The sequence below is a fragment of the Hydra vulgaris genome, chromosome 01 (assembly GCF_038396675.1).
Source record: "Hydra vulgaris chromosome 01, alternate assembly HydraT2T_AEP".
NCBI lineage: Eukaryota > Metazoa > Cnidaria > Hydrozoa > Anthoathecata > Hydridae > Hydra > Hydra vulgaris.
The window spans coordinates 22,464,096-22,490,728 of record NC_088920.1 but is presented as its reverse complement, the minus strand read 5'-3'; the positions used below and the strand labels follow the sequence as shown (position 1 = coordinate 22,490,728).

The 26,633-nt window shown below is 26.6% G+C and overlaps 2 protein-coding genes across 2 annotated transcripts; one reads left to right on the top strand and one right to left on the bottom strand.

The window, feature by feature from the left end:
* Positions 1-1,098: 1,098 nt before the first annotated feature.
* LOC136074240 (uncharacterized) lies at positions 1,099-2,784 on the bottom strand. Its single transcript, XM_065786546.1, has one exon. It carries the CDS (start codon positions 2,782-2,784, stop codon positions 1,099-1,101), a length of 1,686 nt encoding a protein of 561 aa, XP_065642618.1.
* Positions 2,785-4,768: 1,984 nt separating this feature from the next.
* On the top strand, positions 4,769-25,946 carry LOC136074239 (beta-galactosidase-1-like protein 2). The gene is made up of 17 exons (XM_065786545.1): positions 4,769-5,096; positions 10,862-10,933; positions 11,198-11,293; positions 12,302-12,410; positions 12,731-12,823; positions 13,947-14,028; positions 14,290-14,357; positions 17,026-17,176; positions 17,347-17,427; positions 17,529-17,621; positions 17,781-17,831; positions 19,889-19,941; positions 20,064-20,215; positions 21,603-21,709; positions 23,160-23,376; positions 23,466-23,652; positions 25,884-25,946. Exons 1-17 carry the CDS (start codon positions 4,819-4,821, stop codon positions 25,944-25,946), a joined length of 1,953 nt encoding a protein of 650 aa, XP_065642617.1. The 5' UTR covers positions 4,769-4,818.
* Positions 25,947-26,633: the final 687 nt, after the last annotated feature.

The following is a 26,633-nucleotide window of genomic DNA, read 5'->3' as shown; positions in this document are numbered from 1 at the left end:
AAAGCGAATGTAACAGCATCCATAAATTTGTTTATTGTTAAGTCTAATGTTGCTGCTTCTATGAAACGTAAACAATACGAAGTTTTTATACACTTGTGCCAATCTACTGGTGAAATACTTTATTCGAAATGCCATTGTAAAGCTGGTGCGGGGGGGGGGCTGTTGTAAGCATGTTGCTGCATCATTATATCAACTAGTTGATTATAAAGAGTTAGACATTAAAGTGGTCCCAGAAACAGAAACATGTACTGATGTTTTACAGATATGGCATGTACCAGGTGAATCATCCAACTCTGAAGCAATTTTGTTTTCAAACTTAAATTTTGAAAAAGCTGACGCTTTTAAAGACAAAAATAGTACTCGAAAAAGACCTTTAGTTTCAGGAACACGTAGATACCATTCATTACCAAATTGTTACGAAACCTCAACTTTACAACTTCAAACTCTTTGTAAAGGTTTAGAAAATCTCTGCCAGGGGACATATATATCTTCAATAATTCGTGATAATAACTTTCAGGCATGTTCCTTTTTTAATTCATCTCTGTCAACATTTATAGACAATGATATTGCAGAACCTTTTAGTAAAAAAGATGACCGATTGATTATTATTACTCTATTTGACAATTTAAAAAAGGTGATTGATTTAAGTTGTTTGTCTACTGAACAAAAAGCATTTGTAGAATTACATTTAATTGTTGATATTGAGGAAGCTAAAAATATTGAAGTCAATACAGTTAAACAATCTGAAAGTACATTATGGTATCAAGAAAGATGCAAACGATTGACAGCTTCAAATTTTGGTACTGTAATAAATAGGTGGAAAAAAATTTACCCTACATCAATTTTAAAAAAATGTTTACAAACAAAAAATATCAAAGCAGGAGAAAACTGTATGTGGGGAAAGGTTAATGAAGATATAGCAATAAAACTATATGAAAACATAACGAAGTCAAGTGTTACTCGATGTGGTTTTTTTATAACAATTATTTTTCCAGAGTTAACAGATTTTTATTTCAAATTTATGTCATCAGAAATATTTAAAGTAAAATAAACGTTTACAGAATATTTATAAAATGTTTCTTTTTTTGTCTGGTTACATTATTTGCTATCAGTTTTTATTAGAGGTGGCAGAAAAGTAACTAAATAACAAACTATGAACCATATTTTGTTCAGGTCAGCAGCCATTGAAAGTGGAAATGTGTTTTGTAATATTCTGTAGTTTTTGATTCTTGCAATTGCACGTTCGACATGAATTCGCACAGATGCAATTCGTCTTGTTTCTAATTCTTTTTCCAATGTAAGTTGAAAATCGCCTTCAAGAAATGGTGGTATGTTGAGACTAATTCCTTTTGGTAAGTCATTTACGATATCGAAACCTCTATCAGCCATCAGGCTATCACCTTTTTCTAATAATTTTAGTATGCCACAGTGATTTGTTATCTGTTTATCACTTGATCTTCCAGCATATAAATCAGATACAAATGTAATGGCACCACTCGGTGCAATACCAATCAAACCCTTTGCTGTGTGATGATGTTTATATTTTGAAAACATAGCTGATTGAGTGCGATAGCTAGTTGGCATCACAGTAAATATTTCTGTACAGTCTATAATTACACGAGTATTAGGGTATACATCTTTAAAGCAGCTAGGCATTGTTTCATTAACTAGTTTTTTTGTTGGCCATATTGGAATTGATCTAAATTTTATGTGCAAAAAATCATACCAAGTTATTAATATCCTACTGGTAGTGCTTGATGAAATATTAAACCGTATTGCTAAATCTTCTATAGGAAAGGCGCAACGCAGTCGAATTAGCACCATGAAAAATTCCTCTTCAACGTTTAATATACGTGATCTTCCTCTTGTTTTAGATGAAGAATTTTCACTTAAATCGCCAGCAACAGTAGACATTGAACCCCAATAATTTAGTGAATATATTTCTGGTTCTAAAAACTTCATGACTACTTTAAATAGTTCAAAATTTTCAAAACCTGTGTAAAATTTGAAATGTTCTTTGTTATGTTTAAACCTTTCAACTGTAAATTGTGATAGAAGTATTTTGTCATTGAGCTTACATATAGCTTCTTTTTGAGTGTTTTCTAACGCTTGTTTTTCTTTTATAATGTCCTCAATTTGATCTTTAAGAATTTTATTTTCTTGTTTTAATGTTTCTTCGTAGCTTAAAACAGGTGTCGATAGTTCTTCACTATAAGGTATTTGTATTGTTTTATGTATTAAACCAAGGCTATTTTTGGTTTTCCTTAGTACACGAGCAGTTAGCTTAACTGTTTTTGGAATAATTGTTGGAACATTATTCATATAAGTTTTTTTGTTCCCTTGAAAGTGTGCTGAACAAATTCTGTGTGAAGAAGAAGGACTAAAGTCTTTTCTGCTAATTTTGGCTAACCATAACTTTCTTAACACTTTTTCCTTGGGTATAACATAAAATGATAAGTTTTTATTACGCTTAGAATTATTAAAACAATTTGGTACACAACAAGTACATCCACCACTTGTTGAACTGAAGTCAACTTCACTGTGTTCAACTTCTCTCAGTGAGATCGAATTCTGTGAAAAGAGTGAAGTTAAACTTTGTGAAAAGAGTGGTTCACTGTTTTCGCAAAGTTCAACTTCTCCGTTAAAAGTGAGTTCACCTTCAGTAATTTCACTATCATCTTCACTGTTTTCATAAAGTTCAATTTCACTGTTTTCACAAAGTTCAATCTCACTGTTTTCACATAATTGAACATCACTGTTAAAATTTATTAGGCTTTTCGACATTTGTTTTGATTTAAATGAATACAACTACCACAATGCATTGCGTTTTTGCCAATTTATGGGAAAGGTCCATTGTCCAATGTGCAAACAACAACAACTAAGTTAGATCCATGACTTAAAAACACGTGAAATAAAAGTAGACTTTAAGCAATAGGATTAGCAACATAGGAGAAAAGACAAGCAGGAGGAGATCTCATACAACAATATAGACGAAATAAATTGGTACAAAAATCTACAATCGGGATCATCTTTAATTTGTTCAGATCCGGCTTTTACGGTACGGGGCAACAAATAAAGAGTTGAAAGAGAATAAGTACAGTGAAGGGACCAGAATTTTTTTTATGGGGGGGGGGGTTTGTGTTAGGTCTAAAGATAAAGTAAGGAGGGCATTGACACATCACGGATTGTGACTCTGCACTGTACATAAATTAAGACAAACGTTTAACATTATCAAGAGCTAGGGCTGTTTACGGGTACACGTGTACCCGCCCTTTGGTTACAACCTAGGTAACATTATCGAATGCTACCCGTTATCCCAAATTACCATCAAAGTTTTAATGTCTCATTGTTCTTTTAAATTCAGTGATTGGAACAATTTTTTTATTATTAACTAAATGTAGTTTTTTTTCATTCTATATTTTATTTTTCTTAAGATAGGGGTAGGGGGTAGGGATAATTAAATGTTGACGTAATATTATAAGGGGAAAGGGTTGACTAATAATATTTTTTAAAATTATTATAAATAAACAAGTGATAATTTTTAATTTAAAAAAATATTCTTGATACAAAACATGTTGCAAAATTTTATCAGGTAATTAAAAAAAAAAAGTGATTAAAAACAGTTAACCTTGTAAATACACAACGAGACTTTTAGAAATTTTTTATGAAAAAGAAAAGACGACTAAAAAGCATCATAAACATAAATTTGTTTAAAAACGTACTTTATACATTTTTAAGGCGTCGGGTGAACAGAGAAAGCATTTAAGTCAGAAGAAAAAGAAAATTGTGTTTTAAAATGAAACTTATATTTATATATATATATATATATATATATATATATATATATATATATATATATATATATATATATATATATATATATATATATATATATATATATATATATATATATATATATATATATATATATATATATATATATAATTTAATAATATATTGTACCACGAATAACAACTAAAAATAAAAAAATAAAATAAAAATAAAAATACAAAAAAATGAGTAGCCTCCTCGACTGTAGTGGCCCCCCTCGGGCCTTGGGGAGGTGAATAATCTAAAAAAAAAAAAAAAAATATATATATATATATATATATATATATATATATATATATATATATATATACATATATATATATATATATATATATATATATATATATATATATATATATATATATATATATATATATATATATATATATATATATATATATATATTGGTGTAAGGAGGAAAAGGAGGTTAAAGAAAAGGGGGAAAGGGGGAGGGAGGGTAAGCTATCAAAACGCGGCACTTGTTTACCCCCTTTTATTAACAACTTAACTTAATATTGATTTTTAAATATTTATATTTTTTATCGCCTCTTACATTAGACATTTTTGCAAGAACTGACTAAAAAGGTCAAATAACAGAAGTCCATATCTATAAACAATAAATGTACAGCCATAATTTATAAAAATAATAAATAGTGGGGAAAATAAAAGGGGGGAAGCATACAGGTAAGCTTAAAGTGCATATGCTGTTAGCAGATGTTTATCTGCATCGGTAAATATATGATAATTTTTCTTAATTTGTAATACTGTCTTTTGTAAAAACGCAGTAAGTATTTTTATTATGTACAATATTGGATTGATGTTTTTAATATGACTTATTTCAGTGTGTACGTGTTATTCTAACATAATCGTATATATTAGTGCTGACTTCTATCTAAATTTCTTTGCTTCCTATTATTATTAATATTTTCAGTTTGTTTTATGTAAAAATTTTGTTGAATTTAGAAAATTATGTAAAATACTTTTACCATGCTAGTGTCTTATAGTTGGATAAAGATGGTTATCACTGTTGGGATTTTGATGTGTGTTTGTGCATATTTGTTTTTATTCTCATCATTTGAAATGACTTCAGATGCAAATAAAATTCAAGCTCCAGAAGGTTTAAAAATAAATGGTAGAAATTTCACATTAAAGCGTGAGAAATTTAGAATAATGAGTGGATCCATGCACTACTTTAGGATTCCATTCAGAAAATGGTCTGATCGCTTATTAAAATTAAAGGCAATGGGATTAAATACAGTGGACATGTAAGCATTTATGTGTGTTTTTTTCAAATGCTTGGTATTATTTCATTTGCTTTTTTTAAAAACATTCTATGTAAACCAATTATATATATATATACATACATAACAATTGCATTTAGCTATTTTTTTAGAGACAAAAAATAAAATCGTCTGCTAATAAAGTAAATTTAAAAAATTGAAATTATTTAAGTCCCAGGTAGAAACACCTCAGTTCCAGGTGCTTCTACCCAGGTAGAGACCCAGGTTAGACCTGGTTCATTCCATACCATATAGACCAAAATTTTAGGATTTCAACATGGGCCACCTCAGATTTTTTAGAAGCTCTATATTTTAAAAACAAAGTTTTACAAAAATATTCTAGTTTTTTTATCGTATAGAACTCTAGACTTACTTTAGTGAAACTTTGATATTGAATTTTCGAATGTCACATTTTATCTACCAATATAGAGTTAATACACAAAATCTGAATTTTAAGAAGTTAAAAGATATTTTTTTTTAGTTTCTTTCAATGATAGGCTTCCAAACTTTTAGAAATTCATTGATTAGATACAGTTCATTAAAAAATTAATATACTTCTAAAAATGGCTGATGCTAAAACATAAGAAAATGTGCCTTCACTTCAAACAACCGGTATCTTACGATCATTGGTTTTAATAAAATTTTTCTACTGATTTAATAGACTTTACTACACTGTTTTCAGAAAAAAGTAGTGTAAAAAAAGTAGTAGTGACTAATCATGGGGAAGTTACAAAAACAGAACTATGAATTTTACCAAAAACGCATTTAAAACAAGAAAAATAGAGTTATTGTTGTACTTTAGTTTGTATTATATATTGTAATACAAAGTATGTATAAATTAAAAAGTATTTCATAATCGTTACTAGAATTATGTCTTAAATTAAGCCTGAATTAAACTCAGGTTTTAAATAGCCCTAGCTTCTCCCTGCCCCACCCTCCAGTCTATTTATTTATCAGCATGCACATTTTTGCCCAGAACTTAGAAAAAAATTGTAATTGAACACTTCTCCTTTCACAGCATTTCTGGTTTTATGTCTGATGTATGAAATGCCTTTATTCCCAAAAACATCACTAAACATACACGTATAAAACCTGTGACATTTTTAATGTTAGATAGTGAAAGACTGCATATAAAATTTATTAGGTAAAAATGAAAAGTAAGACTTTTTACTAATTTACCTAATATTTAATATCATGACTAAAAATTTTGTAACATTTTTTTAAATCCATTTACTATTTTATCCTTACCTATTACTATTTTACTTATTTGATTATCATGTTTAAACTTAGATTCTAACTTATACCAAGTTATAAGAGGTTTTGACTTGTCAACACAATGCACACATTGATTATGTAATAAAGTACGTAAATATAAACAATCTTTTAAATAAATATGCTTTAAAATCAGTTTTCGCTAAATAACTATATAAGTTTAAAACAAATATATCAAATTTATAATAATTTTGCTATGTTATTATTTAATTATGTTACTTATGCTATTGTACAAATGTAATAATTCAGTTTTTTCTTGAGCTGATAGTTCATAGCATCTACCAGTTGTTGATTGAACTTTTAAAGATGAAATTTTGCATAAAAGGTGCGATATTGGAACCAAGCAAATATCTTTTTATGTGGCCAAGTAGAAGTGTTTAAGGAAATAGGCTGCTTCATGAATTTGATAAGAACATCTTGATTTTCTTCAAATAAATCCAAAATATTGCCTAAAAACCATTTTGCATCTTGAACATATGCTATATTAATTCCTGGTGAAATTGGAACCATATCCTGTATTGTAGAAACATTTACATAGTATTGTCAAATAACAACTGTATCATCTAAAAAGTAGTTGATGATTGTGGTATAAAATAATGGTAGTTTCTTGTTCCTAGAATTGTTGAACAAGTAGCATAACATTTTTCTAATTTGAACTTTATGCAATTGCATCATTTAAAATGTATTATTTGGATGTTTTGTCTACACCAATCATACATTTTCTCAGGTGAATTGATAGTATCTATTAGTAGTTGTAAACTGGCTTTAGCTACAAGTCTTTTGATAGAGCCCCCAACGTTATCACAAGGACTCTTTCCATGTGATGTAGCAAAAAAATGCTTTTCTGCTGATACTTTATGATCTTGTTCATGGTGACTTAAGTTACATATGTTTTTATAATTTTTGTATTGTGAACCTGCACCATCACTAAAATAAATGCAATGTTTAAAGTAAGACATCAACTCTTTTAAATGTTTTATTACTTCATAAATGAAACAATGAACTAAGTTTGTACTGACTTGCAAATGATCCAAAATGATACAATTATTTTTATATTTTAGCTTATTTTCTTCTGTATAATAAATAACAAAAGGATGCAATTTTGCTTGACTGTTATTCCAATGGAAACCTTGTATTGCATCTTGAATTAAAAAACTGTAATTTCAGCAAAGTCTAGTAATGCTAAAATATGATTACTTGGTAATATTATTTTTATATGCTGCAAATATGCTGTATATAAAAATAAATTAAACTGATACGTTATATCATAATTATAAATTAAACTGATACGTTATATCATAATTATATTATATATATATGTATATATATATATATATATATATATATATATATATATATATATATATATATATATATATATATATATATATATATATATATATATATATATATATTATCTATGTTATTACCTTCTATGACTTTTTTAAAAATGTTGTCTTTTACCACCAACTTGGATAAAGATATACTGTTTCATACTCGGACACATTCAAGAGTACTCATCTGATTGGTAAAATTCATGAACTGAATTTTTACTTACTCACTAATAAATCTTTTTTTTTTTTAGCCATTTTAGCAGCTCTGCCATTATCTCATGCATTTGTTTCAAACTCATTGCTGCTATTGAAACAAATGCATGAGATATCATTCTCAGGGAAGCAGAAAAATAGTTTTGTGTATAGTTAATGTTCCAACCCTCAGGAACTAAAGTCAGTAATTTAAGTTTTTCTGATTTTGAAGAAACTTCAAACGTAGTTTGATGTTTCTTTAAAATTAGAAAAACATCTTGTTTACGTTTGCAATACAGCTCTTTTATTTTTGGTTCATCCTTAGTTAAATCTGGAGATTCTCTCAAAACATTTGCTATTTTCTTTTTGTTTGTGGTATGGAATTTATTCATCATTCTTTTTGCATAGCTGACCCTGTCTTTATGAGCTACTAGTTTTAGAGGCGAACAAACAAGTTTAATCATGTTGTTTTTAGTCTAATTAAAGTTGTTGTTAGTATCATTAAAATCATTATCTTTATGTTGACATTAATCGCTTCTGCAATCATTTTTGTTATTTTTTAAATGCAACATTTTTTGATATTCTGTAAAAGTTTATGGCCAGGTATTAAACCAAACTCCTTCGCAACATCAATACTGATTACTCTGGTAGATTCTAAAAAGTAACAAAATGATAAAACAGATAGGCCATTATCTTTAAATACACTAATTAAGTCAATTTATTTTTAAATACTTTTTAATTTAACTTTGTGTTTGTTAATTGGATTGCAACAAAAGCTTCCCTCATATGAAGTCTTAAATCTATCCAAGTAGACCTTGTCATGGTGGTTACAAATAGTTTGAATATGATTTACTTTACATTGCAAGTGTACAAGTTTTTGATCTTTTTCTGTTAATTCCTCAAAACTCGAAAACCAAAAACAGGTAATTCTATAAAAGATTTAATTCTCTTCATTTTGATAAATTTTATTTCGTGACTATCTTACAATTCAACATTAAGTTAGATCTAACAATGCACTTGCCATTTATTTTTAATTACAATTTAAAAAGATTTATTTAAATAAAATGTTTTGAAACTAAGGTTTCCATAAGTTTTGGCACAACAAATAAATGACAAATTTTTGAATATTGCTTTTGAACTCATTGAATATTACTTTACATTGTAACTTCACAATTTTTTGATCTTTTTCTGTTAATTCCTCAAAACCAGAAAACCCAAAACAGGTAATTCTATAAAAGAATTAATTTTCTTTATTTTGATAAATTTATTTCATGACAATCTTAATTTAATGGTTTTCTAATGCAACATTGAGTTAGATCTAACAATGCACTTGGCACTTTATTTTTAATTACTATCTAAAAAGATTTATTTAAATAAAATGTTTTGAAACTAAGGTTTCCATAAGTTTTGGCACAACAAATAAATAAGAAATGACAAATTTTATATATAAAATTTTATATATAAAATTTAAACTTGCTTGTCTTTTATGTCACAGTCTTTAAATGTGTATGTTGAGTTTTTTGTTTGTCGATAAAGACAGTTCATGCATCAGACATAAAACTAGACAATGTATAAGTGTTCAATTACAATTTTTTTTCTAAGTTCTGGGCAGAAATGTGCCTATGTGATTATCTCCTAATTTCACTCAAAAGCACTCTTTAAAGTATGTATTTTAATGAAAGAAAATAAAATTTCTACAAAGAAAAAAAAATTGCTACATGCTTGTTCCACTTTCTCATCGAATAACCCATCTTTTTTTAAATAAATTTTCAAAATGATCTTTTGAAAATAACACAAAAACAATGCTTCGAAGTATTATTCCAAGTATTGCACATACATTCAAAAGTCCGAGTATTACACAAATTTAAAGTAATTAAAAGTTAAAATATTAAATTTTATAGTTATAAAGAGATTTCATATTTATAAAGAGAACTAATTTTTTTTTCAAAACACAACAGGCTAAAAATCAGTCAAAAGTTTACTTGTTTTAAGTTTGTCTAATTTAAATAAACCTCCAAAGGAAAGAAAAACCATTAGTAAATCTATATTCATAAGACAAATATCAATAAATTATGTTTTGAATTAAATAAATCTTTTATTAAAAACCTTTTATAAATTGAGCTTTAAGGAAGTTTTTATGCGCACTTATGGATCTGTTAACTGCTTAAATTCAGTGTTAAAAAGAAAACATTTTTTCATGTTTAAATTCATTTTTATTTTTAAATTCAGTGTTAGCTAGAGAGCTATATTTGTATTATAGATCTTATTGTTTTATTATTATTGTATTATAAATTTTAGTATTTTATTATTATTGTATTATATATATTATTATATTGGCAAGGATATATTTGTTATAAACACTGGATTTATCAAATGAAAAAAATCAGTCCTTGTATAACAATTAGATTATTTAAAGTGTTGCTAAGTTAGCAAAAAATAAATTAACATCTATCTTTAAGCTAAATGAAAATGAAATTTTTTTCAATGCTTTAATTTTTTTTTCAAAGTGCGGTAGTGGTGTAGTGGTAAAGTGCTTGCCTCATAAGCGAGAAGTTCAATCCCAACCACGCGTGGGGATTGAACTTGGAACTTCTCGCTTATGAGGCATGGGGATTGAGCATGGTCATACTCTCCCTGTTGGTACCACGCCCAACATGTTTCTCCGCACAGTGGCCTTGTTTATCAAAGTTTGACAGTCAGAGTTACAAAGTTAAGAAAGAGTTGTAACCACAGCTAAAAGTAGCCTTGGGGAGTTGAATTAACATTAAAAAAATTTTTTGTTTGTTTGTTTTCTGTTTGTTTTTTAGCATAACCTAAACAGTATGTGCATGCAAAGTTGTAAATTTTGTATGTAAAATGCATGGTGCATAAGGCGAGTAGAAGAAAGTGTGAGGGCGAGAAGAAGCAGATTCAACTTGTTTTTCTTTCTCAAATACGTTCAAGTATTTATAGCTACATCCCTTGGAATTTGCACGAACCTGAACCAGGTTATTTTGATTTTAGCAGTGATCAATTAAATTTAAGGTGATTTTTTTATTTATTGTAAAAATAAGAATAATTTTTATTGGTTTATTTTTTCCTATTATGTTAAACTAATTGGCCATTTGTTAATTACTTTTTTTTTTTAATTTTTTTTTTTTTTAAATTTGTTTGATCTTAGAGGAAATTGTTGAAAAAAAACTTACAAAAAAGGTTTTTTAAAAAACAGGAGGAAATTAAATAAGTTTCAAAAAAAAATTTTGTTAAAAATATTGTTTTTTTTTTTTTTTTTTTTTTTTTTTTCTGTAGTGAATTTTTGTATCTGTTGCAAGGTTATGGTTTGTATGCTATAATTCGTCCAGGACCTTACATATGTGCAGAATTGGATCTAGGTGGTTTACCTAGGTAAGTTTTTTTTAAAAAAACAGGCAGAAGTTAGTTCAACTTTTTAAGTAATTTAAAAAATCATTAATTTCATAAGCTTTTTTTCTTCATTCAACTGTATTTTCCCTCTATTTAGTCAGTTGATGTATGTACTGAAACCCCTGGCAGCTTCCTATTTCAGCAGTGTTAGACTGCTGACTAAACAATGCATTTATGTATATATATATATATATATATATATATATATATATATATATATATATATATATATATATATATATATATATATATATATATACAACCCTCAGAATTAGCAATGTCAATCTAACTGCCGACCTGAAAGTGTTTGAGGTTGGCAAAAAGTTGCTGACCTCTTTCTATGTTTTATGGTAAGACCTTTGTATCAAATAATTTTTGCCGACCTGATGCCGACCCCAAAAAGATTGAGGTCGGCAAATTATTGCCGACCTCATTTTTCCTAATTCTGAAGGTTGTATGTATATATATATATATATATATATATATATATATATATATATACATATATATATATATATATATATATATATATATATATATATATATATATATATATATATATATATATATATATTTATATATATATATATATATATATATATATTTATATATATATATACACATAGGTGTTGGCGGGAAGCGAGAGCTTAAGCTCTTGCTCTTGTCTACACTCTCCTAAAACAGTTTACTGGAGCAGTTACGACTCTAGCAGAAGTATAATTTTTAAATAAAGAAACAGATAGCTCATGCAAAAACCAAAAGCTCTTGTAACAAACTGTTTAGAGGAGCAGCTTGCATGGCTTGCCTTGTTCGTTTTAGGAGAGCTTTTCTCCGCTCTCGTGCTCATTTACTCCTGCCGAGGCTTGTATATGTATGTATATATATATATATATATATATATATATATATATATATATATATATATATATATATATATATATATATATATATATATATATATATACTAAACATACTGCATGTTTTTTTCAGTTGGTTACTTAGAGATAAAAACATGAAATTGCGATCATTATATCCTGGATTCATTGAGCCAGTTGAAAGATATTTTAAGCAATTGTTTGCAATTTTGCAGCCTTTTCAAGTATAGTTTTGAATTTAAATACTTTACATGTTTTATCATTTCACCTTTATTTGTTGTTATTGAGAATAACAAGAAATACAAGTATTTATTGTTATTTTCATTCATTTTTTAAAATTTAAAGTACTGCTTTTTACAAGAACTTTCTTTTAATAGCAGCACTTTTATATTTTCAATTTTTAATTATAAATTTTTAAGTTAGTATTATTAACAAATATAATTTTGTTTATTTTTAATTTTTTAATTTTATTTTAAGTTTAAAATTTTATGTTTTATATATTTTTTTATTATATTTCATAATTGTTTTAATCTATTTCTTTTAGTTCAGCTATGGGGGACCAATAATTGCATTTCAGATTGAAAACGAATATGGTGTTTATGATCATGATAGTAACTACATGAAATATCTTAAGGAGGTTGTTTTTATATGTTACTGTAATATAAATTATTGTATATAATATAAGTTATTGTATATTTTAAAAAATAACTTACATAGTTATGTATACCTACATAATATAGTAATTACATGATAAATAATAGGTATAATAACAGAAAGGCATTATCTATATAAAAGAGATTCATTATCTATATATAAAGGAGATTTATTATCTATATATAAAGGAGATTTATTACAGCAATTAAAACTGATAACTGTCTTAATAATTTATTTGAAAAATATTAAAACAAGTTTTAAAACTTTTTTTTAAAGTTTTTTTTTTTTTTTTTTTTTTTTTTTTTTTGAGCTGTAAAATTTTATAAAACAGATTTTTTGCTGCTTATGATGTGTAATGATGTTAAACTTTTAATGATATTTTAAAATTTCTATCACTTTAAAGTAGTTTGTTTAACAAAATTTTAACATTTACATTCTATTTTAAATTTTAACATTTACTGTCTAAAAGGAATGATCTATCTAAAAGTCTATCTAATCTAAAAGAAAAACTATTAGAAGTTCTTACAAGCTATAGTAATCATTTTGCAGATCCAGACAGGATCTGCAAAATGATTACTCCCCTCCCCTGTCCTGGAGAAATTTAGCAAAAATATTGCCGAAAATCAACATCTTTTCACAAAAAAATCAATATTTGCCGTAAAAAAACGTTTTTTTTTTAAAAAAAGGAAAGGTCCTCAGTTTTTAAGTTGGGCGGCGCCCAAATACAGTTGACACTCTTTAAAATAGTCTAGAAGTCTTCTAACAAAATTTTTGTTGGAACAGAGGGGTGGGGGGATGGTGGATGTTAACATCAAAGCTAAAAAAAAATGTTCCTTAAAATTAAAATCTGAATTAAATTTTTTTTTTTAATTCTAGTTGGAATTACCATCCCATACCCCTCCCTTGATCTGCCACTGGCCCTTGTATAGATCTGTTTAATCTGTTCCATGCAAGGATTTTTGAATGAAATTTTGAAATAAAACTGAAATAATTTATTAAAAGTTTTTTTCCAATTGTATTTCAGTTCTTGTTTTTCAATTTTTATATCACTTTCAGTAGATTTATTTTTATGTTTATCAAATGTATTGTATTAATTCTCTTTTTAGATTTATATTTCTAATGGATTGAGTGAATTGTTTTTTGTGTGTGACAATAAGCAAGGACTTGGAAAATATAAACTAGAAGGAGGTTTATTCTTGAATTAAGTTGTTATTTTTTGTTCTGTTTTTTTCATATCGTTCAAAAAAGCTGTGTTGTATCCTATGGTTTTCTAGTTTGCATATAAAACAAAATATACCTATAATACATTATGTTAACATTAAACAACTAATCTTGTTTAACATGGTAAAATGAGTTTTACAGTTTAGTATAACTGTTTTATCATCTTAAAATAAATTGATTTTTCTTTGTTTATAATATTTTAAGATTTAAAACTTTATTTTCTTTTAGTATTACAAACAATAAATTTTATGTGGTTAGATGCTAAAGGGATGATTGACAAGCTAGAAGCTGTCCAGGTAAAACTTGCAAACTAAACTTTTTTTTTTTATCTATTTTATGTTTTCATTGTAAATTTGTTCAAATAAGTTACAGATATCTAATATGTAGTTACAGATATCTAATTAAAAAAAGGAGGGAGGGGGTACTTCAAAAGCATAAATACTTTTTAGGGAGGCGAGGAATTTAACACACTGAAAGTCATTGTGCATGCTTTAAAATAGTCATTTTTCTATGAACATTTGTTGTTTTCAATTCAATGTTAATTCACATTTTTATTAAAATTTTTCTATTTATACTATTTTTTATTTTTATTTAATGCAGTAAGTTTATGATTAATGCTTTTTATTTTTTCAACTCTTTTTTGAACCTGCAAAATTAAACAATTTGAGCGTTTTATTTCCAGGGCTTGGGTTTGATATCCCTATCTCTTGCTCGGAATAAGTTAATGATTGCTTGGAATAAATTAATGAAGGCTGTATTAAATAAAATTTTTGTTAATAAAAATAAAAATATTTAAAATTCTCACCACCAAATTTTTCCAATGGTTGCGTGCTCCCAAATTTCAAATTTCACAACAATCCAGCAATTGTTGAATGCGGTGGTCTTTGAAATTTTATTTCAAAGACCACCACATTCAACAATCGCTGGATTGTTGAATGCGGTGGTCTTTAAAATAAAATTTCACATTCAACAATCGCTTTACTGGTCTTTGAAATAAAATCTCATTCAACAATCGCTTTACTGCTCCTACTTGCTCTTTGTGAAACTAGTAGAATTATATAGTATAAATTTGCTTGTCTTCAAGATCTCATTAATAACTATTGTCCCTTTATTATCCCCTTGTTATTAATGATTATTATCTCCTTAATATTAAAGACTATTATCCCCTTATTATTATTGACTATTACTGAGTAAACAAAATATAGCTTTATCTAGTTTGCATCATTTTTTTATAAAAATCATTAGTTGTACAAAATTTGGATTCAATTTTTAATAACTCAATTTTAGAAAAAAAAAAATTTGCAAAACTGTTAAAAAGAAAGATTTTGAAGAGGATTCTAATATAATAATTTAAATGATGAAGATTTTAATAATGATTGATGATGAAAATTTTTTAAAACAAGTTAGCTCAAAAAATCTTTTTCCTGTTTCCTGTAAACATTTATCTTGAATGGAAAAAAAAAAACTCAAATAGCTGAATAAAGATTAAAAATAACATTCGACTTTAAAATTATTTTCAAACTAAAGTCTTTAACTGAAAGTTGTTTTTTGAATTTATTTTTGCTTTTCTCCTATTTCTTAGCCTGAGTTTTAAAATTATATATATTTAGAAAAATATTTATAACAATAGTATTTTAATTTATATAGTATAATGTAATTCGTCTGATTTAATAAATATCTTTTTAATCATTCATTACATCATCCTGGGCAGTTAATCTTGCAGACAATACTGTAATTTACATTTTTACATTTCAGCTGATGATAAGTGTTGTTTCTGTTTTTTGTAACCTTAACTTTTTATTTATTTTCTATAAGTTGTTAACTGTTTCTTGATATTTCAATGATTTCAATAATTTCAATCTTAATGCTTCAATGATTTCAATGATTTCAATCTTGATGTTTCAATGAATTATCTGTTGATAACAAGCAATTCCTCTGTTGTTGTCTTCTTACAAACATTGAACAAAGATAAAATGCAGTGGCATTGATATTGGCAGACAAACTTTACTGCTGGTTTTTGGAAGAAGAAAAATGAAAAACAACTAAATAAATAGATATGTATTAAGTGCACAAAAAAAAAAAAAGAAAATGAAAACAAGCAAAAAGAAAAATTGTAAAAGCAAAAGAAAAATAAATAAGAAAAAGTTGAATAAAAAATAAATTTGAAAAGAGTTAGGAAAAAAAATTTTTTTAAGTAAGACAAATATTTTTAAATAAAACAAAAAAATTTAGTTGCAAATTGTTAAAAACAAATATGTAATTTAATTTAGTTTATGCTATATGAAGCAATACCTTTGTAATGCAACACTAAATATTTTTTTTTTGTTTTTTTTCTCATGCTCAAATAAAGATATTTTATAAGAAAAAAAATCTGAAAAGCAATCAATTTTATTATTTGAGTTTAAGTACTAAATTAATGAAATTTTAGTACTAAAGATTCTTCGATTTTTATTACTAGAAGCATATTCAAAAAATAACTTTGAATTACCCATTACAAATCATGTTGCAATTTGCAACATGATTTGTAATGTGATAAATCAGAATAAATTAGGTGTTTTGATGAATTTTTAGGGCTTTCAGAGTAATAAAATCTTTATAAACTTTTTAAATTTTACATAGCAACATGAAGATTTGAGTTTTTAATTAAAAAATGAAATCAATTAATGGGCTTATTTTTTTACTTGAAATAGATTTACTTATGATTATGGTAATAAATATTATAATTTTTTTTATTTTTAACAAATACTTAACTAATTAATAATAAAAATAAAGCTAAAAGCATAATGAACAAGGTTCAGAACATTAAGTTTGAGGAGGAAAAATAACATTTAAGACGCAGACGCATGAGAAAGTAAAGGATTAGCTGTTTTAATTATAATGTCTGGATTGTTTTTTTTTGATACCGTTCCGTTTTTTGATACCATTCTAGCATTAAGCAGTATTGTATTTCATCTTTTAATTTAGCCAGATAAACCTGTATTTGTGACAGAACTATGGGATGGTTGGTTTGATCATTGGGGAGAAAATCACCATATTGTTAAAACAGCAGATGCTGCATTAGCATTAGAGTATGTTATTAAGCGAGGAGCCTCTTTTAACTTATATATGTTTCATGGTATCCATTTTTTAAAATTTAAATTTGCTTGTTAATTATTAATTTATATTGTTTGTTGTATTTAATGATGATGATGGCGATGATGATTTTTATACTCAAGTTTGTAATTCAAAGTTAATTTTTGAATATAATTCTAGTAATAAAAAATAAAACTGAGTTTACTTCATTAGGTGGTACTAATTTTAGATTTATTAATGGTGCAAATGCAAATAACGATGGTTTAAATTATCAGAGTACTATTACAAGTTATGGTGTGTATTTTTGTTATTTAAGGATATATTCTTTTCTAGTACTTGATAAACATGTTTTCTATGAACAACCCTCTTTTTATCTTAGATAACTTCATTTTTAGACTACGACGCTCCAGTTTCAGAAACAGGATGTTTAAGCCAAAAGTTTGAAGAACTTAAGTTAACAATTAAAAATAATGCACCAAAGGGTGCAGGTATAACTTCTTTATTTCATCATCAATAACCTAAAAAATAAAAATTGGTGTTGATAGATTTTTATGACGATGATGTTGTATATTTTTTTTATATATTTTTTTTTTGTATTTTGTCTTGAAATTTAGTACTAAATATTTGTATTTTGTTTTCAAATTTAGTACCAAAAACTTTACCATGGATACCAGATGATTCTCCTTATACTGGTTATGGTATGAAGTTTTATTTTATAAATTTTTTTGTAAATTGTATATATTTGTATATAAAATAAATATCAATATTGCTTTGAGCAAATAATCTTTCTGGAAATAAAAAGTAGAATATGATTCTTAATATGTTTTAAGTCATATAAGTTTATGGAATAATAGAAAAGTCAAAAGTAAAACTGAAACTTCGTTTCACTGGATGTGAACTGGATGTTGTTTATTTTTTGGTGATGTTTTTCAAACATTTATTTACAGTTTTAAGTAAACTTTGTAAGTTGCATGTAAAAACAGTTAATAAACAAAGTATAATAATGTTTATCACAATGTTGTTAACAATGAGATAAACATTGTCATTGCTTATAAAAACAGATTTGAAAGAACAACAGGTCTAGCACTCTGCTAGGTGTAAACATTAAAATTGTGCAATAAACATTAAAATTGTGTAACATTTATAATGAAATGTTTAAGATTATTTATAACGATTTGTTCAGAAAAAAAAGCAGAAGAATAATGTAAAAAACAACAAAAAATTTTTCTTCATACATAGTTTCTATCTATAGTTTCTAATCTATTTAATATTTTTCTGTATATAGCTATTTTATATTCTATCATATGATCAGTTTTTTCTCTATTATCAGGAAGGTCTTTGAATCTTTTATCAACAAAATTTTAACATATCCTCTTGATTCTTATACTCTAATCAATACAGATTTTGGTTTTCTAATTCTGCAACTTACTTCTAACTGTTGTAATTAAAGATTCTATCATGCATTAGATGGAGGCAGCAAGGCGAGGGTTTTTGCTCTTGACATCAAAAGTTTTTAATAAAGTTTGGCATGCTTGTTTTCTTTATAAGCTTGTTTCATATGGTGTATCTGGGAAAGTTTTTGAGATTATTAAATCATTTCTTTTTAACTGCAGTACTAAAGTCATCCACAAAAATCATAAAGAAGAATTTTTTATTTACAGTAACTTCTGGGGCATCACAATGTTCTTGGTCTTGTATTGTTTCTACTCTACATAGTGATCTTTCTGACAATCCTAAATCTAAATAATAAATACATGTTTTATACTTTTTAAGATTAATGTTATACTTCAAAATTATTTAACTTGAATCAATAAAGAAGATAACTTAGTTAGGAAAAGGAAAATTCTGGTATAAAACCCCTAATTTAATTTTCGGTAAGAGCAGAAAAAGCTTGTACATCTCGAATTATAATTTTTCTAGTGACTGTATTATAAAGTAAAGATACTTGATCTGCAAAAAAGATTAATTTTAGGAAGGGTAAAAGTATTGCTCTATCTCTTCTGTAATGTTATAGTTAAATATGAAAATGACAATGTGGACATTTTAGATTTTTTAAAAACATTTGAAAATCTGAATTTCATTTTAAAATAATATTAAAACTAAAATTGTAAATAATCTCCAGACATTTTGTTTTGATATATAACTAAGGGTATTAAAATGATATGCTGTTTTCATTGGTTGGAGTTATTAGCAATGCTGTTTTCATTGGTTGGAGTTATTAGCAGTTCTGTTTTGATTGATTCAACAGGTAGATCTTTTTTGATGTAAAGCTATTTCCATAGAATGGTTCAATAAACAATAAAATGAGTTGATATATTTTTTTATTATGGTTGTAAATTTTTAAACATCTAACATACAAAAACAGTTTCTTAAAAAATTAAAAATTTTTAAGTTTAATTCAATTTACAATTTTTGCAAGTTTTGAAAAATTCCAAATTGTTGTTATTAATTAGAATTGAAGAAATTTTTATTTATAAAATATAAAAATATAAAACTTATAACTTAAAAGTATAAATTTATAACTTATATTTTGTTTTTTATATAAAAATAAAAAGTATTCAAACTGAATAAAATAAGTCAAACCCCAAATTAGTTCAAACTTTTCGAAACTTTTAAACCATTATCTATACTTAATCATATTGAAATTTAGAAAAAAAAAATATGTTATAAAATATGTTTTTATGAAAAAGAAGTTATTAAAATTGTTTTCAAAAAAAAAATTTATCTTGAATTTCTTATTTTGTTCAATATTTAGGTATGATCAAGTTGACAACACAAATGGATTTATCTGAAATTTTAAAACATGTGGTGATTTTTTATTTCTTTTTTTCTTGAGCAAATGTTTTATTAAATTTTTTTTAATGGTAAATACTTAATAATAATTACAATATTTACAATACTTCTTAATAATTACTAGGCAATTCTTTTAGAATTTTAAAAAATATCAACTTGTTGTAAACATGGAAAATCTTTCCATAAATAACTATCAGGTCAGTCTTTTGGATACATTGTCTATGAGAATAGATTTCAAAACGCAAAAGATGCAGCATTGTTCATTGAAGAAGCTAGAGATTTTATTTTTGTAAGTCAATGTTTATAAGTATATATAAACCCTTGAAGTTAGGAAAACTATAGTTGGCAATACATTGCTGACCTTAACTGTTCTAGGTTGGCATCAGGTTGACAAAAACAGTTTTTCACAAAGGTTTCACTATAAATGATAAAAACGAGGTCCACAAAACATTGTCAACACTTAGGTCAGCATTGCTATTGGTATAGAGTGCTTGATTCGGAGCAAAGTAAATTTATATAAAATCAAGTAACAACAATTATTACTAAAACAGCATACAATTCGAACATCACTTATTTGACATTCAGAACATATTTCGTCTATTTTCATCTATTAAGATGATATTTTTGGCCCATTTAAATTTTTTTTAATGATAATATTGATATCTGCCATGATAAAAATCAATTATTTAGATAAAAAAACCACTAAAGTTGTGTGAGATTTTTTTTTTTTTTTGTTTAACAAAAGAATACTATACAATTATGTCATCTTAAAAGCTGCTTTTTAAGCAGTAAATTACCCGATTCCAATTTTGGGGAGTTAGTGACAAGAAACAACAGTTCAAGGTCTTTATATAGGTTTTTTAAATATGTTTTTTATGTGGTTGATTGATGATTGCATTAAGTGATAAGTGCTTATGCATCATCAGATGGTGCAAAATATTTTAAAGTGTGTATGTACGTGTGTATGTATGTATGTATGTATGTAAGTAAGTATGTATGTATGTATGTATGTATGTACAGTAAACTCCTAGTTATTATTATATAGTTATGAGACAATTTCTACCATAACGACCTTTTGTCTTCTATTTTTAAGAAATGCTTCATTCCATTTTAACAATGTACCAGAAATTTCTTAATCAAATGCTTTTGCAAAGTCTAAGTAAATTACATCTACAGATATATTCTGAGATAAATAATGTCTCAATTCTCCAAAAATATTGGTTGAACAAGATTTTTTTTTAACAAAGCCGTGTCAATTTTTTGAAAGAAGGTTATTTACATTAAGAAAATTCATAATTAAATCTTGCACAACTCCTTCTAGAATAATAAAAAAAGGTACAGAAATGAGTGTAATCATATGATAGTTTAACGGCGACAGTTTACTTCTTTTTTTAAATTGAGGATTAATATTGTCTGATTTTCACTGAAGAGGTAATCTATTATAGAGTATCTTTGTATGAGTAGTAGTAGTAGTAGTAGTAGTAGTAGTAGTAGTAGTAGTAGTAGTAGTAGTAGTAGTAGTAGTAGTAGAAGTAGTAGTAGTAGTAGTAGTAGTAGTAGTAGTAGTAGTAGTAGTAGTAGTAGTAGTAGTAGTAGTAGTAGTAGTAGTATGAGGTTTGTAGTAGTAGTAGTATGAGGTAATCTATTATAGAGTATCTTTGTATAATCTATTATAGAGTATCTTTGTATGAGATTATATCAAAATCCAAATTTTTATTGATTCTAGATGCAAATGTTGGCAAATTAAAATCATTCTCAAATACATCTTTGAACTTTTTGTTAAGTAAATTTATTATCTGATTTGGGTCATCTCTTACTATTCCATTTTCATCATGTAATGCTTTAATCTCCTTATTGATTTTATCAAAAAAAAATTTAATTTTTTACTTAAATAATTTATCCACATTGGATAAATTATTTCAGTTAAAACCTTTAATTGAATCGAAATTTGCTTTCATACAATCCCGTACAATGACTCCTTTGTATATAAAACTTTTCTGGTCTAACAAAATTTTGTAACTTAAAACTATGTGCCTTTAATATTTCCTAAAAGTGAATGTGATCAATTTGAAATAATCTGTTCTCTTGTGTTGTTAATGATGAGTCAAGAGTATTAAGGCATTCATTATTCAATAATTAAAACGTTGGGAAAAAAATGTGCTGAATGAGAAATGGATTATATAAAAATGTCATAAAATATTCATGATAGTTATTATTGTTTTCAATCGATTTTACAACAATTGGTCAAAACATTAAATGGTCTGATTCTTCAGACCATTTAATGTTTCGGTAAATTAAAGTCCTTCATAGTTATAATATCCTTGAAATTGCGATTATCAACATCTTGCAGTTTCATTTTATTAAAGATTTTCATTTTAACAATTTTATTTGGTCTGTAAAATACATCCTAATGAGTAACTATTGTTACAAATAACAAGTGCAACCCGTATTTGCTCAATTTCGTTAAAACTCAGAATTTTATTTTCAACTGAATAAGATACAATAATTATATCTATGTATATTGCAACACCATCATTATTTCTACCATCCTTATGATCTTTTCTATTCAAAAAGTAACCTTTTAAATTTGTAATGGAAGTCTCTTTGAAACAAGTTTCCTTTACACCGATAATAAATGGATTTACATCACTATATAATACCTTGAACTCCTTCATTTTATTATTTAGCGAACTTACATTCATATATAAACATATAATGTAGTCAATCGGATTGCAGTTTATTAAATTTGACAATTATGTTTCTTATTTTTTTTACTACTAATGTTTCTTAATTTACTAATGTTTCTTAATTTTTTCGGTTGATGCAAAAGAGGGTTACTCATTCTAGCATTTTCTAATTCAACTAAAAATAGACCCGGTATTTTTTTTTTTTTTTTTTTTTTGACCTCAATAATCTTACAGCTGATGTTTAACATCAGCTCAAGATTACTAAATAATTTCACAATTTCTTTATTATCTTTTTAGATAAAAGATTTTTCTGATTCGGTTTTTTTAACGATTACATTTTTGACTCTTTTAATTCTTTCAATTTTTTCATTGACAGCTGCATTTAATATCGGTAGTTGCAATCGTGATCGTTTGTTAGCTGCGTTAGCTGTATTTATTATCATATTTATTATTATTATTAGTAGTAGTAGTATTCAACCGTTAAATGTATTTATTATCTAGTTTAACATTCAACAAAAAACAATTTAAAGTGTATTTTTTTTGTAGGTGATTTTTGGAGTTTCGATTCTGAAATAAATGTATTCATTGTTTCTCCAGAACATAGTATCAATTGCATTGACATTGTTCCAGATATTCATAAATTTCTCATTTTAGCAAGTGATGGTTTGTGGGGGGTAATGAATGCAAAGCAGGCTGTAGACATAATAACAAACTACGAAAGAAACGCAGATGAAATGCCCTTAGAAAGAAACTGCGCAACTGTGTATTGTTTTTTTTTCCTCGTCTATTTGTGCTTCTATTTTTTTTTTAATGTAATTATTTTTGTCTATATATTTTTATATTTTTAAATAGACTATGCAACCAGTCACTGGAGTTCTGGAAAAAACGTCATTGTCGGACTGTCAACATCTCCGCTGTTATACTGTTTTTTGATGAAGAGTTTGGCAGTTGTGATCCTTTGTACCATGATTCAGAAAATAGTACTTTAAGTTTAGAGGATGAGGAAGATACACCGCCATTATTTGATACTTTACCCCTAGTATTAGTGCAAAATTTAGACTGAAGAAATTCCACTTTCTGTTCATTTGCCTATCAAGATTTCGTCAGGATCATCTCAGAAAAGGAATCATAAGCACAAACGTAAGCACAAAGAAGATCATAAAGGAAGGAAGTTGAAATATGTTAAAATAGGACTTGATGATAATATTAAAACTGATAACATTAGCCCTGAAAGTTTAAATGAATTACAACTTAAACAATAATTATGTAATTATTGCAATTATAACCCCACCTTTCCTTATTTAAATTGAAAAAAAGGCAGCATTCAAATATTAAATATTGCTGAAATAACACTGACATTAGTTACTCTGACAATCTAACGGTTATTTGTTATAAATGTTACGTTGTGAACGTCTTTTAAACGTGTCTTTTAAACGTTTAAACTTTGGAAAATATCAGAGGAAGTATCCTATCTTTCTTACGTCAAAATTATTTTACATTTAATGACAGCAGGAAAACCATGTGAATAAATTAGTAGAATATGTTTCAAAAAAAGAAAATTATTATTTTTGAAATCTAACTGGATATTGATATCCCGTTAGACATCGTCTAAAGGGTCGTCGATAAAATACGCAACGCAAAACTTATTTAAAAAGTATAAGTAGGAGATCATTTTACTTTTTTGCGCGGTAGTTTTCGCTGGGCTTGAAAGGTTGTATATATACTTGGTTAAATCAAAAACTCTGTGAGTGAAAACTTTTAATCCTTTGTCTTTTATCTATAAGTTTAGTTTCGCGTTTTTTTTTTTTAATTTTAATTTATGGACGATCCCTAACTGGATATCGATATCCAGTTAAACTGACTTTTTCCTGACTTTTTTTGCGCGATGTTCAAGTAGACTAAATAGTTACTTATAATATATATTGGGGAAAACGGGAATTCATTAATGTAAATACTTTTACCCTTTACAGGAGCGTTTACAGGAAATTTTTTAAGTAAGTTCAAAAAAATTATGTCCCCTCCTCCTCAGTAACAAAATTCTTCTTTTTTATCTATTGATTTTATCTAAGAGGACTTATTTAAACATATTAAAATTATTATTACTAAGGTTTTGCTGTGTAAATTTGTATATATAATTTCATAAATAACTTTTAATTATAAATTTATATATAAAAAGGTTTTAGGAAAACAAGTGGGGGGGGGGGGAGGAAGGCAGTCACCCTCCTCCTCCTCTACCCCCCTTCCTCCCTCACCCCTAACTTATCTTCTCAATGACCTTTTTATTTTTTAAAAATAAATCTAGATACGGAGGACTTTTTTTCAAATTAATCATTGTGTTGTCGGCCATGTTTTAAAACACAACTCAAGAATTTATAACAAACTTGTTTTTTATCCATAGACAACTCTGTAAAAGACTTAACTAAACCATTTGGACTTTATCTACCATTTTGCTTTGCAACTTCTTATTATTCTCTTATAACCTTTGAGGTGCCTCAATAAATAAAAGGTTTGTTGCTTATAATGTTTTGGTATTATTAGATAGGAGTTCATCTTTAAAATTCAGGCAGTAAAGTGAAATTAAATAAGACTTCCCACAGGTCAAACTTACGTAATAAAGCCTTTTGGTTTGGAAATAACAAATAAACCTAATAAAGGTTTTGGTTAAATGAAAAGCACTTAAAGATATGATGTGGTCTTTTCAACTTGTATAACAAGTGCAGTGAGTTTCTGTAGTTGTTTTTAGAAGAAAATAAAGATTAGAACGAAGAAACTAAAACACAAGTGCTTTGTAACTAGGTACGCAGAAATCCGTGTTTAAGCGGAACCGAATTTTGTGCAAAAATTTTGTGCCACGTTTTTTTAACTTTTTTAACTTTTTTTGGTAGCGTCAGGTCAAAACAAATTTCATTAAAAAACATTATTGAGCAGATAGTCTATAAAAGTAAGCAGTTTTGGTACCTTATTTCTGTTTTTCTCATTTCTGTGACGGTAATACTGGGTGCGGATTCACAACTTTTGCATAACTCTAGCGTAGCTGAGCCAAAGTTACGAAAAACTTACGCAAAATATTTTTTGCGTAACTATTTGGTATTCACAACTTTTCCGCAACTATTTGTATAAAGGAATAAGTTAGTATTACTAATTTTTTTTTTTATTAAGACACACAGGTCGATGTGACCAAACAGTAAATATTTCTTTTTTAAAGACAGGGCTTAAGTTTACTTACAATTATTATTTTTTTTGTTGTTGTTGCTATATTTAAAAATGTAGCAAAACCATATAGGGGCTATTCAAATAATACGTGACATTCTTATATGGGGTGGAGGTGTTTGAAAGTGTCACCAAATATCACATGGGAGAAGGGGTGGTTAGCCACAGTGTGACAAAATTTTTAAATTTTAAATTCTAATCACAGCGGAATAGTAAACCTTTAGCATAAAAGTACAAACTCAAAGATATATTTGTTTAAAAATAATGTCACGTCACAAATAGGGCGGGGAGAGATTGTTTAAAAAACTAGCATTTGAAAGATCTTTTTTTTTCTATTTTTAATATAAAAAGAAAAAGAAAAACAACATGAAATTAATATTTTGAGGCATTTTTTTGGCGCCAGTACCAAAAAAGATCTGGGTTCACCCTGATCAGATCATGCAACTTGTCTTGCATTGCTTTAGGAAATTAAAACAAAATGCTTTAGTTTAGCATAAAATTTCACGTTCATAAAATAATGGAAGTGCTAAACTAAAGTGTTTTTTTTAAGTTCTTGTTTTCATTCTTACTTCTCATACCCTAAGGTATAAGAAAGCATTATGATAATTGTTAAATTTTCTTTTCAGTGGTCTTGTTTTATCATATAATAGAATTGAATCAAAAACACTTTTATTTGCAATAGGGAATGACAGTTTCATTAAATAAAGAAATTGCTTTAATAAACTCAAGAAATACATTTGATTGCATTCTAGTATATTTGAAACTATTTACAAACAAAATTTTTATTGTCAGAAATATAAGGAACATTTT

Excerpts from the sequence above, each read along its gene's own strand:
- LOC136074240 (XM_065786546.1), bottom strand. The coding sequence starts at position 2,784 with ATGTCGAAAAGCCTAATAAATTTTAACAGTGATGTTCAATTATGTGAA.
- LOC136074239 (XM_065786545.1), top strand. The coding sequence starts at position 4,819 with ATGCTAGTGTCTTATAGTTGGATAAAGATGGTTATCACTGTTGGGATT. Across the intron at positions 17,428-17,528 it reads GAGTACTATTACAAGTTATG|ACTACGACGCTCCAGTTTCA; the intron begins GTGTGTATTTTT and ends CTTCATTTTTAG. Across the intron at positions 21,710-23,159 it reads ATCTTTGAACTTTTTGTTAA|GTGATTTTTGGAGTTTCGAT; the intron begins GTAAATTTATTA and ends TTTTTTTTGTAG.